The sequence below is a fragment of the Solea senegalensis genome, linkage group LG14, assembly GCF_019176455.1.
Source record: "Solea senegalensis isolate Sse05_10M linkage group LG14, IFAPA_SoseM_1, whole genome shotgun sequence".
Taxonomy (NCBI): Eukaryota; Metazoa; Chordata; class Actinopteri; order Pleuronectiformes; family Soleidae; genus Solea; species Solea senegalensis.
In genome coordinates this window covers 19,918,870-19,932,986 of record NC_058034.1, presented here as the reverse complement: position 1 = coordinate 19,932,986, position 14,117 = coordinate 19,918,870, and the positions used below count along the sequence as shown (strand labels likewise).

The window sequence follows — 14,117 nt, the reverse complement described above, 5'->3', positions numbered from 1 at the left end:
ACTTAACCCCCAAATACCACCCTCATTTTTATGTTGTTTTCTAATGTACAGCAGTAGGAGAGACATGACACCGGTATTTGTTGTGAGTGTTAGTGAGGTTCAGGGTTTAGGGTTAAAAAAGACTTGGCAGTAAGTAACAGAAACTCAGTACAAGCACAGTTTAATGGAGCTAAGGCCGTAGTCAGACTAAGACAGGTCCTGTCCTTTATGTCACAGAAAAACAATGCTTCTGTATGTTTAGTACCTGCTGTACGTGTTAATTGTGATACAAATTAGATGGAGCATGGCTCTTGTGGTTGCATCGCCGCCCGCCATAGCTTACACGTCATTTCCTTCTACTTCTGGGTCAAAGACCGGGGGGAGGACATTTTGGTGCACATGCTGAACGCTAAGTCTGACTCTAGTCCGACTAAGTGTATGCATGCAGAAGTAGTTAGTCCGACTAAGACTAGCTCAATTTCAGTCGGACTAACATGTTTACATGACATTTAGAAAACTGAATTATTGTCTTAGTCTGACTAAAATCGGACTTACCTACGCTATTGCTGTTATTTATGCAACCGCTAGGGGCGCCTAATGTAGAAACGGCAATCAGAGATGGCAGACTTCACCCCACTCACGCAACAGGCCTCTGTCGGCCTCTGTTGGTCATATTAGTAAGTGCGGAAACACAAACAGACACACAGAGCCACTAAAAACAATACTCAACTTCCACTCCGCCGTCGGGTGAAGTAACCATGGGTCGTAATCCACTGCAGTTTTGCAGTGTGTGTGTGTGTGTTTGAGTTTTGCAGAGACATCAGAGTTAATGAGACACGGAAGGGGTGTTTTTATGACGTATAGAAGTCAAAATGTTCAGTTTAACATACTAAAAAGACCCAATATGGAGAATAAATCTTTGAAAATGACATTTTAATGTACTCACTAACTGGGAAATGTAGTTTTTAGCAAACCTTCCTCAAAGCAGGATACTGTGTTTGATGGTGAGTTTTTCAGCAGCAGCCGATAAATGTGATATTTTCATGGCCATGAACACACAAGGGTCCTCAGTGTAGATTCATCCACCTCTGAAAATAGTCCCCCTCCACTAACGTGTCATGACTAAAGGTTTACAGAGACTAAGTACCTACCTACATTCTGTAAGAAACTGAAGACAAACACGATTGAGCCAACAAGTTAAAAACATTTAATGTCGATACTTCCATAACATACAAAAAAAAAACCCTCATTTGTGCACAGCCTGCACATGAAAACAAAACCAAAACGCGGCACTGTGCACTAAAACGAGATCAAATGAGGAGGAAAAAACACAACAAGAAAGAAGAGCTGATGAGCACAGAGTAGCAGGCTCACAGCAGAGTGCTTTAAGTCACTTATACATTCAGCATTCATCAGTACACGGTACACTGACGAGCCCTGGCACAATGAAGCAGATACGACCACCATCAAAATCAGATCATGTTAAGCAGCAAAAACAATACTTACAGTAAATAATAATAATAATAATAATAAAAAGAGTAGAGCAGATTTATGGCACTTTACTTTCCCTCCTGTCTGAAAGATCAACATTCAAAGGAAAAGTATTTGACGCTACAATTAAATAACTTGTCCACAGTTGAAACCCACTGTCAGTGTCCTAGCCTATCAGTCGCCTCGTTGTCCACCCGTTACCGTGGATTCACAGCTCAGATTCCCTTTTAAACGGCCCTGAAAGCTCCGCCCCCCCCGCTTTGTGATTTACACCTGAAATGAAGATCAGAACGATTTCACATGCATGCGTCAGCCTGTTTTAAGTAGAGTACAGATGCGTTACAGGAGAGGCTGTATACTCAGAGCAAACACGATCACCAGAACGACAACAACAACCACAACAACAAAAAAAAGAGAAAAATAGTATAAATGCATAAAAATATAAGAACAACCACACGTTTTCACCTTGAACCACAGGAAACTTCATTTACAAGGTACGACAGCTTCGTCTTCAGTCTGTCTTTTTAGTCACAAAGGTTCAAACACGTCATCTAACTACTTCATATTTCAACAGTGGCAACATCTTTGTCTGACATCGACATAGTACTGGCAATAATAAGGCTCCAACTCCCATATTTAATACCACAGAGGAAAGAATTCATAAACACATGGACAGACTGAGGTTCGTGACCTGGTGACCTGGTGGGATTGTCGCCTGTGTTACCTAATGAAGTGAATTTGAACATTCAGCTGAATCAGGAGCAGAGGTGGTGGTGATTGTCCAGCCCTTTCCCTCCAACATCACAGGACGGGCGACGGCTGCTCATGTTGGATCTGCACTGTTATTACAGTTTCCGGTCGGTCAGCCCTTTCTTTTCTCTCTGGACTCACAGAAAGCACGGGTCTGAACGTTTGCAGGTCAACGGTTGTCGAAGCATTAAAAAAGAAGGTTAATTCAAGATCTTTGTTGCATTCATTTCAAGAGATACAAACTAAAACAGAGCTCACTTTCATTTTTATTTCCTCTATAACTAATTATTCTTGTTTATTGTCTCCTTTGATCAATTCTCTGCTTGTCTGTGACACATGAGACCGATTTTGTGATAAATAGAATCAGTTTTAAAGTTGAAAATCCACATTTTCTGCTGAACTGACACAGAAAAATCAACCATTTGATAAAGGTTGACGGTCTGTCATTGAACTTTTTGATTTTCAAAGGTGTTAAAGTACGAGGGACTATTAGGGCCACATCGAGAAGACAAAATTCACAGAGATTAAAGTCGGAAATTTACGAGATTAAAGTCGGAAATGTACGACTTTATCCACCGATAACCCTGCAGCCGACCAGTTCCAGCTATTTCCCTTTCCACAAAAGCAGCCATTTCCTCCAAGTCCGAACAGATGCGTTTTCTTGCTCTCGTCTTCTAAAACAACAGGTTAGAATATTACGACTTTGTTCTCTCGGATTTAATGAGCCATTAAATTCTCATAAATTTAGGACTTGATTCACGAAGTCAGTCAATTGTGGCCCTAACACTCCGTCGCATTAAAGAGCTCAAACTGGGTGAAATCTGAGCTTTTAGACGTCAGAGCATGATCCATTTGCTGATACAAGGCCCAGAAGTGAGATGTTGAACTGTCAATTTAAAAAAAGAAATTAAAAAAAATACACACACACTAATTAAATGAATCACTGACACTGATAAAAAATATAGTATAAAATAGAAAAAAAAAAAGCATTAATAAATAATAGCTCAATATTTATTCAAAAAATCTATTTTCTTATTCTTAAAATTTAAAGTGAATGGCGCTTTTGTCGTATTCAGGACTTCAGGTTATTGGCGTTTGTTGTTTTTTTGCGTGTAAATGGCTACAAAGTGAACATTTATCTACATTATAACACTAAACAGGCGACATGTGCTTCTCTGTTCTCGTAAAAGTCCACACGTTTGTTGGTTTTTGGAGTTTTGCAGTTCCAGTTTCAGACACTTAGAACACAACGGAACCAAAAGGACTTCCTGTGAAACAGTTTGAAAACATTTAACAGCAGCTCAAAGGTTTTTTTTGTTACACTCCAGTCATTTTCCCTTTACATGTGTATGTGAACGAGTGAACTGTACAATGAAGTAAAATGTGCAGTATTATTATTATTAAAAACACTAACCTGTCGTCGTATTTTCCGCACGTCTTTAACAAAGGCGAGTTAAAGGACTTTGAAGGCCTCCGAGTTTAAAAACACTTGATTTAGTCTTAAGCATCATAAAAGCACTTTGTCAAACCCTTATTTTTCCTATTCTTTTACTTTGCAGTTGCCGTTTTTTTTTTTAAATTGTCAACAAAAGTGAAAAATACTCGATGAATTGTGCTTCAAGGCACTTTTTGGAGACACAAACTATAGAATCGCGTTCGGGGCTTCAGAGTCGAGGGAGAATAAAAAAAAACTGCAGTGACATCGTTTTGCAAACAGATGAAACAAAAACAAATGAATCCGTCTTTGGATTGAGAATTATTACCCACGGTTAAAAGTCACCCTTGAAAAAGTGACGCGGGTTCTATCTGCAGAAACACAGGTCAACGTGAGGGGGTTTGTTGAAATCATCGAAAAAGAGAAAAATCTTGTAAAAATCCGTCCCTTCATACAGTAAGTGCGGTGATGTTTCAGATAGATCGTACACTTTTACTCTGGCCAGTGTGAGGCTGTTTCAGAGGCTGACGTTTTACAGCGCGACGCCTCTCCAACAGCCCTTTTCACTAAAACACACGACGCAAAACAAAGTAACAGCAAAACAATGTGGACAATAAATGCAGTTCCATGCAAGTTTGTTGTCATTGACATTTTCTGTACGAACGGCTGTTTTCAAAACCACAAACACTCGTTTCAGACGTCTCCATTTGACAAAAGATGGCGTTTGTGGTCGGCGGCAAAAAGGAGAGGGAGAAACCTCCAGTGATGCATGTACATCCAAAGAAGACACGTCCAACCCTGCTATGAATCCTTTCTTCTTCTTGTTTTTTTTTGGCATTTCACATTAATGATACAAAATATGTCCTCATCACCGTAAATGCTGTGTTTTCCGTGTTTCCACGCTCAATATTCCTCAGTCTTTGTCGTCTCCAGAAGCCTTTGTTTTGTTTTTGTTTGTCAGTCACAGGAAACCGAGGCTTGTGTCAGTAGCAGGTAACAACGATACACATTCACGTTTTCTGTACATCGAGAGAGCGGCGGACGTTTAAAAATGACTTTAGAAAAGGAAAGCAGGCGAGACGTTTTCTTCTTCTTCTTCTTCAGCCGCTCTCAGTAACACTGATAATAAAAAATGTCCGTCTTTAACACTGATGTGAGCGCGAATCCTCGCTCTCCTTTAGAATCTGAACTCATTTAAGATACATCTGTATATTAGGGTTCATCACCTCGCTTTAAACTTTCTTTTTTTTAGTTCTGCAATTTGGGACCATAGAAGCCAAAATATCAAACATGGACGACGGCGTTGTTATACGACGGTTTCCACGAGCCGATCAGAACAATTGTGGAACTTTGCTTTAAAATTACTACAACGAGTCAAATTGTGTCTTCGATGAATTTAGTTTTTAAAAAAAGAAGAGCAGCTGCGATTCATCGACCGGTAACGGTTTATAAATATAGAGTAAGTTTGTGTTGAGGTCGGGGTGAAAATGTTTTGAACTGGAATGATCACACACACACGCACACACACACACACACACACACACACAGCAGTAAACTGGTCCCTCTGTTTCAACACTTACACAAACATCTCAGCTCAACAATAAACTACACACACACAGACACACACCAGGTTCCTCATTCACACCCTGTGAGCCTCCGCTCAGGAGCAGGAGGACGAAGTGTGTTTTCCCTCCAGCTGCACATGAGCGAGGTCAGAGGTCAGGTCACGTGGGGGCGGCGGTTTCCGTATTTGGCACCTGATGGGAGTTCAGGTTTGGTCGTATTTCAGGGTGAGGCAGGTCAGACTAGAGGCTGTTCGGGGTCGCTGGAGGTGAGTTGGGTCTCCATCGTGGTGTCGTCCGGGTACGGGTTCGGGTACGGGTTGAGGAAGGGGTTTGTGAGGCTGGTCATCGGGACGAGGTCGGGCGCGGCGGTTTTGTCGTTGTCGGGCTTGGCTGCGGGCGCGGCGTCCCCGGCGGCGCCGCTCAGGTGGCCGGGGTCTCGGCCTGCAGGCTGGACATGCGGATCTGCGAGCTGCTCTTGCTGAGGATGGACAGCTGTGTTCCCCCGTTCACTCCACTGCTCGCCAGCGAAGGATGCCGGTGCTTCAGGTCCACAGCAAAGTACCTGTTCACCGTCCAGCTGCGCCATTTCCTCTTGATCTCCGATTGCACCTTGAGGGATATACTTCACAAGGTCATTATTAATGGACCTCGCCGGAAAGAGACCAGCTCACTGTCCCTGAGTCTCACTGGAACCCTGACTTTACTCTAGTGAAGGCTCATTGCTTTCAGTGGGTCAAAGAAACTGTGAGTGATGAGTAAAATATTAATCATCGCTTTTTACTAATCTTTTCTTTCAGTTAAAAGGGTTTAAAAACCTATTAGCTCAGCATTTTTAATCTGGATCAGGGGCATAAAAAACCTTAAAAAACACTTTAAAAACTAGCGTTTTTAACTTTGCTAACAGTGGAAGTTTCAGTCTTGTTTTTATGTTTTAATTAACAATTAAAACTTTCAAAAAGCTCTGCATCCATCCATCCATTTTCTACTGCTTTACGACATAAGGACGTTTTATTGACATTATGCTTCCACAAGTAGTTGGTACATATTAAAAACTGAAAATATTGGACACAAACTGTGTCCACTCATTAACTGCTACTAAAATGGCAGCAATTAATGATATACAATACAATATATAAAATATATAAGAGCAGCAGCTGTTTAAAGGGCATTTTTGGAGTTAAAATATTGCAGATATTGCACCAGAAAGCACGCTCAGTTCGAGTCACTGACACCAAGAACAAAGTCTCATCGTAATCCTCAGAGAGTGCAGACAAGACTCCACATGTGCTCCTCACAGTGTCCGTCACTCACTGCAGAAGCTCAGCTCACGTCTGTTTTTAACGTCCAGCTGCTTATTTTTGAGAAAAATACCTTTTAGTGTCTTTGAGTCATTGGGGGGGAGGAGACAGAGGATGCACACGGGAACTTGTGACAAACGAGGGTTTCGCGGCTTTATTTCAGAAAACAAAACAGTCTACGAGAACAAAAGCTTAAAACTAAATGAAATTAAATTTGCCACCGATCCAGATTCTAGAAGCTGAGCTAAAAGGTTTAAGTGCCGCAAACTCATCTGAAACTCTACTGTAATGTAATAATTCTTCTTTATATTACATTTTTCCCACCACCAGATTTGTTTTAGATTATTTATAAATGTTGATACTTTGACATGAAAACTGAAAAATAATGAGCCTCATTCATACTTTAATTCAACATCTAAGCATTCCAAACCTAGCTGCTACCCTGTACACATTATATTATGTAACATGCAGTGTTGCTCTGTGGATTTAATGAGATTTAATGTGCATTTCAGACAAGACAACAGTGTCAGTGACAGACATGTCTTTAAGGAGATTTACCTCTCCATTCAGGAAACAGTAGAGGACAGCCACCACGAAGCCCTGCAGAGACAGAGAGACGCAGTCCGTGTGTCAGATTTCTACTATTTGTCACGTTAAACACAAAGTACAGACAGAAACCAGGCAGAAAAACAGGTGTATTTTTAGTGTAATCTGGAGGAAAAAAACGAAATGCTTTAACCACCTGGAAGGAGCCGAGTCCGAGCTCAAACACCAGACGCTCGCGCTTGCTGACGTTCTCGGGGGAAAAGGCAAACACAGTGTAGTGAATCCCGAACAGAGGAATGAGGAGCAGCGTGGAGCGAGCCAACCTCCTTCAACACACACACACAAAACAGCATGTTTGTTTTCATAACTCCAAATAAAAATGTAGTTTTCAGAGTCTTTGCCTTCACATTCAGGTGTTCAGCTGTTGTGGCTCATTGAATCACTTCACATGAGCTGCATTACTGTGTGTTTGCAGAGTAACATTTGACATAATTGTTCGGAGGTACGAATTTATTGGATTATTTGATTATTGGAGACGTTTTGCTCTTATAGCCACTGAAGATAATTCAAACACAACAAAAGGAACGCGCAAACCACTCCCTTATGCTGCAAGGTTAACGTATGTATGAGTGTTTAACACAGGGAATGTATGAGTGTGTAACTTCTGTATTATTGTGGGCTCTCATGTTCCCATGTCCATTTCCCTGAATGTATTTTCATTTTCAAGAGCCCATAGCCCGGAAGTGACAATTAACGCTGCATTTTTGTGTGTATCTGCGTCATTACCACGTTTATGAAGCCCTAAAAGTCCATAACAATCAGTTCAGCCACTGCTGAGAGCGCAGGGTTTGATTGTTTTTCGTTGACTAGTTACGTCACTGGCGAATTTCACCACTCCTCTAAACAGCAGCGCCTCCTCGTCCGGGCACATCCGGTGACGTACTTTCAACCATAGAAGAAGAAGACCTACTCTTGTTGTAGCTCCGTACAACCGATACGCTCAGCAGCTACAACGAGAGTAGTTCTTCTTTGTGTCTCCTTTGTCTTTGTGTGCTTGTTTTGTCGTTTAGCATTAGCGATAGCCGGCTACAGGCTAAGCTACATTGTCCAAGCCACAGGCGTCCTGCCGCAGTCTTTCACTCTGACTATGCGTAAGGGATTACGGCATTACTCAGTGTTTTGATAATTGCTAGCGGTGCATCCACCTCTCCAGAGGGGGAGCTGCGGGTCTGAGAGCTGACGTGCCAATTACGTCACTTCGAGGGAAAGCTCTCGTTGGCTGGCCAATCACAAGACAGTCCGTGTTCTACGGGTGTGGTTTTGGTCTGAAACTTGTTTGTAGCGACTAGGACGTTTTTGACCATAAAAACGACTTCATGTTTGTAAGTACACGTCCATATCTCACATATGAGTGAGATAGGACCATGCTATGGCCTCTTTAATCCCTTGTAACATCAACCTGCCATGAGCCTACAGGTGAAAATTAGCCTCAGGCTACAACCTCACACATTTCTATTTTAATGTTTATCAATATGCATTGTCCCTTTCCTTAAAATTTAAATTAAAAAAACATAACAAACAATCCTGAATCTGAATTCCTGGGTCGTAACATTTCACCTCTTTGACATTATGTGAGAGGGAATGATGTGTGTTTTTTTGGATAGACATTGTCTACCTTCCTCTTTGTATTCCTGCTTGTTTTTTAATCTCTGACTGATTCTCTGGTTCCATGATGTTTAATCTCAGTGTTTGTCAGTCACTGTTACTCACAGGTAAATGCTGGACTCATTTCCTCCAATATCTGGGGACTGCAACTTCTGGACGAGGATGATGATGATGCCGACGAAGAGGACAAAGTTGATCTGTGTGTATGTGTGTGCGTGTGGGGAGACAAACAGGAAATGTGTGTCAAAATCAAGCGTCCGCGCAATGTTGTAATGTCCCACTTTCCTCACATAGATGGATAGATACCGTACCATGATGGAAGCCAGCACAGGTCCCTTTATCACCCACCAGATGGCAGCATTGTCATTCATGTCCCAACACCTGAAAGCACAAAAAAAGAGTCACATCAAACAGCAACACATCATGGATGATTTTGTGTGTGTGTGTGTGTTTGTGTGTGTGTGTGTATGACTCACCCGATATCATCAAAGTGCAGCCTCAGCACGGCCCAGATGGTCACACACACCGTGGGGGTCCCTGAAGAGATGCATTCAATGAACATCAGCACAACAGTGATGCATTCAATGAACATCAGCACAACAGTGATGCATTCAATGAACAGGAGACATTTGACGATAGGCTTTTGTCATGATTCAATTGCATCACGATGTATTCCTCTTCTGATTTCATCGATTTTCTTCCCCCAATCATTTCCATGTGTCCCACCACTTAATATCATGTAATTTCTGTATTTCTTTGATTAAAAGATTAATTTTCCATTATAAATATGTTTATATTAAGAATAAGTCGTTGTTTCATTTCAAAACAAAAACTTTTATTTTGAAATTATGTGAAACATTTTTCTCAAAAAGTTGGACTTACTGACCCCCGAGGTCATTAAATTGAATGGGACAGTGGTTTATAACATGTACAACAATTATATTTTTTAAGTTAACTGTGACATTTAACTGCCCCGGCTTAAAATACAATAAAAACAATCAGTATAAAGTGTAAAAAACAAATGGGGCCTTTTAATATGCTTCAAATAAAACTGAACAATATACTTTTAAAGCCCTGAATTGCAGAAAACACTGAACAGTTTCAAATATCAGAAATAACATGAATCTCAATATTAAAAACAGAAAATATCACAATATGATGAAGTGTTTGTGTGTGTACTTAATGCCTCACCCCAGCCAATGATGATGTACCAGTAGAAATATCTCTTTTCGGGGAAGAAGGTCTCGACGAGCAGAGTGAAAAGGTAAAGCCCCTCGATGAAAAGCCAGAAGTAGTTAGAGAGGACGCAGTAGTGGAAGAATATCATCACCGCCCGACATTCCAGCTACGGGAGAGGAACGAGACAAAGACAACAGAGAGGAGAGTGTTGGGAATCCACAGCTCTGCTGGCACGCGCTCAGCTCTCTGTGTCACTGTCACTCACTGTGTGTATGAAGCAGTGCTCGCTGTCCTCTTTGGCGTACAACACGCCGTCTTTGATGAAGACAGAAATAGCTCTCAGGATGAACGACACAAACAGGTTCATGTGGATGAAGTTCCTGGTGCAGTGCAGCTTCCTGTGGAGGGGAAACACGACGGCGCTGATTAAAGGAGACAAAAGGCGACGACACCTGATTTGTTGGAGTCCTGACTCACTCACTTCACTGGTGAAAGTGGTGAAAGAAGTGATATTAATTGATAATATGTTGATTATTATCACACTTTTCATAGTAATTGTGACGAGGTTGAATGAATTGAATAGCTGTTTTCATAGTTGTACTACGCCTATTACTGCTACCTGTATATGTGGTAAAAGTAGTGCTGTCAAAATATTTAATCGCATTAATGTCATAGATAACTCTGGATCGTCTTGCTTTGTGCAAATGTCTTTTTTTTATTGAGACATTATCTGTGTCACCCTGCATATTGTGAGTTATTTCTCTTATTGTGAGAGCCACACAATAATAAGAGAGGCTGTGAATAAAGTGCCGTTCTTCAACGCAGACGGAGTCCTGCGGTTTAATGTGTTGTTGCTATAACAAGCTAATCCGAGCTAAAGGAACTAGCGGTCTTCGGAGGTCTCCTTACTACGGTTCGGGGGTCTGCCAGCACATCATTATTTGGATGTGGGGAGTGCATCGAGAACTGATCCAGGCTGCGCTGGATACGGAGAGCTCGCTTGGAGACAGAGAAGCGCACAGCGCTCGCTATCCGCTCAAAGCCTAACGTTAGCTTACTACTCCCAAACAAGTGTGTGCAGCGTGCCTGTGGTTTTGTTTCCAGTCTAGCTAGATCCGGTGAGGTGTTTTTCTAACGTTACTAGTTGTTGCAACAGCATGTGAAAAAAAAACCCACAAAGTTTGCTAGGCCAAAAAGAACGCGAATCTAGCAATAAAAGAAATTGACGCCGTTAAAATGGGTTTGCGTTAACGCCGTTGATAATGCGCTTAACTGACAGCACAAGGTAAAAGTGCAACAAGCATCCAAAGAGATAATAACAGGAGTAGTACTTGTAGTAATTGTAGTGGTTAAAATACCACTAGTATGCATTAATGGCAGTGCAACGCTGTACTAGCACTTTGACACACTTATTAGTAGTGGTGGCAGTAGCTGTTATGGTAATACTAGTAGTATTTGAAGTATTTGTATTAAGTAAGTCAATTTTATTGATACAGCACCTTTCACAGATATGGAATCACAAAGTGCTTCACGGGGCGATACGAGTAAAATGCATCCAATACCAACAGGGTACTCAAAAAATCAACAACAACAGGAAAATGCAATAAAAGAGAACAAAACAACAATAACCCTTGTCTAATTTAAAAAGAAAAGTCTTTAACTGCTTTTTAAACACGTCAACAGTGTCTGGGCAGCAAAAGGAAACTCTGTCAAGACGCGATGTCTTGAAATGAAATGAAAGTCAACCTTAGAAACGAAGGGTTTCAATTTAGAAATATTACATCGATGAAAGATACTGTGTAGTTTTTATTAACTGTTTGGAATGATGGCAGAGTCAAAGATAACACCAAGGTTCAGCACATAGGGCTCAGTACAGGACATAAGATACTGCATGTAATTCAATTACTAGTGCACAGCTTCAAAAATAAGCTCAAATACGTGGGGATTCTTTGGAGTCCACATTTTTCTGTTGACGACAAAGCTGCATAAGAGGCCAAACACCAAAAAAATCGAATAATAAAGATTGGATTGAACAAAAATGGATCTATGTTCTCATCTATGTTTGTTTGCCACCGAGCTGTCACTCCAGTCGCCATGACGACCAAAAGTCTCACCTGAACCTGCACAGGATGACCATGGCTGTGGTGAGGGAGACCAGTGAGGTGCTGTAGCCCACAGTGTACAGAGCCTTCACCGACACGTAGTACATGTCCTGAAACACAAGACACATGTCATTCATGTCTGTTTTTACTCCGTGTCTCTGTGGCAGTGGACAGACGCAGGGTGTTTTTGTTTTGTCCATCTGTCTGTCTGTCTGTCTGTCTGTACTGTACATCCTGGTCACTTGAGCTTAATAATATGTGAAAGACGGTCTTGGGGGGTCAATTGTTTGATTTTGGCACAAACATTTATTTGGATTTGGAAGGAGGAGATTTTATTGAATTGTGGTCAACATCACCACAATCATTCATTCATTCAGTAAATACAGAATAAAATGCCTACAGTGTGTAGTTAGTCACTGATTTAAAATGCACTATGCCAGTTTATAGATTAGGACTTAAGTACATTGTAGATTTATGCGTTAAAAATAACAAATGAAGAAATAAATCACATCATAAGGACCATCAATGACCATCCATGCTAGTTTTTGAGGTTTTTTAAACAGCTGCAGTTCCTCACGTGTTCAGGCAGGGGGCTCCACTTATTTACAGCAGCTACAGAAAATGGCTTGACAATGTTTCAGCAAAAACAAGAAGAGATTGTGTAGGATCTTTACGGGGCAGGTGTGTACAAACTGCAGCTTGACTGGTTCACAACCACGAGGAGGTTGTTGTTGTTGTTGTTGTTGTTTAAATTTGGCCCGATGAACGTGTGAGGTTTGAAAACAAGCGCAGCAGGAGTGCAGTGAACTTACGGGATGGCTGCTGTTTCCTTCCTCATACAGACAGGCGTCGATGTAATGAGGGAAAGTTTCTGACCAACCAAACTCAGTGCAGTTCCGGCTCACCTTCCCAACCTCTGAGGAAACACAACACACGCACAAAATCCAACATATGTCAAGAGTGGAACCAGGTAGAGAAGAACAACAGACAACAAGTAAAGTTTCATAAATAAACTCATATATTATCCAATAAATTTGGTTCCACTTCACGATTGTGTCCCACTTGTTGTTGATTCTTGACAAAAAATTTCAATTTTATATATTTATGTTTGAAGCCTCAAATGTGGCAAAAGGTTGAAAAGTTCAAGGGGGCCGGATACTTTCACAAGGCACTGTATGTGTGTTTATTCAGCTATTCATTACCAACACCACTGTGACCTCTGACCTTCTGCCAGAGGTTCTCGGACAAATATCTAATGTCTGAGACACATAAAAGTACCAAAGACTCACTGAAAACAAGGCAATATCCTCAAAAGTTACCATATCTCAAAAGTTTTGGTTTTATGGAAGCACAGGACAGTTTTAATCCATATACTCTGTGGAATTGTAGCAAAAACCTACAACTGCTTTTTGTTTTTAGCACAGAAGTGTTTGTAATTATCCACTTTATTCTTTTAGTGTGTGTGCATGGACAGGGGTTCAGGTTTGGCCTGGTCCTGGTTTGATTTTGGACACAAGAAAAAGGAAACTTGAAGAATAAAAGGTTGGGAATCACTGGTATAAATAATAAATAACTGCATGTTTATCACAATATAACAATGGCAATAAAGTGCAATAAAGGACTTAATAAAATAAAATACATCCTTAATTTCAAATGTATCTGTGACTCAGTTTCCTAAAAACACCTCATGTACCTGGTTACTGGTCATTAAAGGTAACTTCAGAACTGACCGTAGTCTTCCTCGCTGATGAACTGAGAGAAGAGCTCTGGACAGTTGACCTCGACTACCTCGCCGATCTGGGCCGGCTGCCAACACGTCAGGTTGTCCCACATCCACGGACAACCTGGAGACACACACACACACACACACACACACACACACGCTGTCTCATTCTAACGAGCCATATGTTCATTCATCATGACATCAAATGCTCATGTGGTATCAGATATGATTCTCACACAGATATGATGTTATTATTTTGTGAACAGTGATGCTATGACATTATTTATAAACCGTGTCCTTCTTCTGAAAAAAGCACTGCCCAGAAAAGGCCTGAGGGAGCGTTTGTGTGTATGCAACAGCAGTGCAGGGGCGGGGGGTGGGCAG

General features: G+C 41.2%; 1 protein-coding gene across 2 annotated transcripts in view; it reads right to left on the bottom strand.

Annotated features, from left to right (window-relative positions):
- Positions 1–3,194: 3,194 nt before the first annotated feature.
- Positions 3,195–14,117, bottom strand: part of adcyap1r1b (adenylate cyclase activating polypeptide 1b (pituitary) receptor type I) — a 29,767-nt gene continuing 18,844 nt past the window's right edge. The window contains exons 4-14 of one of the 2 annotated variants that reach the window (XM_044044685.1): positions 13,741–13,854; positions 12,823–12,926; positions 12,023–12,120; positions 10,174–10,306; positions 9,921–10,074; positions 9,206–9,266; positions 9,041–9,110; positions 8,835–8,926; positions 7,261–7,390; positions 7,077–7,118; positions 3,195–5,842 (exon numbers count right to left, since the gene is read on the bottom strand). In XM_044044685.1, the coding sequence (XP_043900620.1) occupies positions 5,456–5,842; positions 7,077–7,118; positions 7,261–7,390; positions 8,835–8,926; positions 9,041–9,110; positions 9,206–9,266; positions 9,921–10,074; positions 10,174–10,306; positions 12,023–12,120; positions 12,823–12,926; positions 13,741–13,854 (1,385 nt within the window). In that variant the 3' untranslated portion in view covers positions 3,195–5,455. The remainder of the gene's footprint in view (positions 5,843–7,076; positions 7,119–7,260; positions 7,391–8,834; positions 8,927–9,040; positions 9,111–9,205; positions 9,267–9,920; positions 10,075–10,173; positions 10,307–12,022; positions 12,121–12,822; positions 12,927–13,740; positions 13,855–14,117) is intronic. The other variant, XM_044044686.1, reaches the window with a different exon arrangement.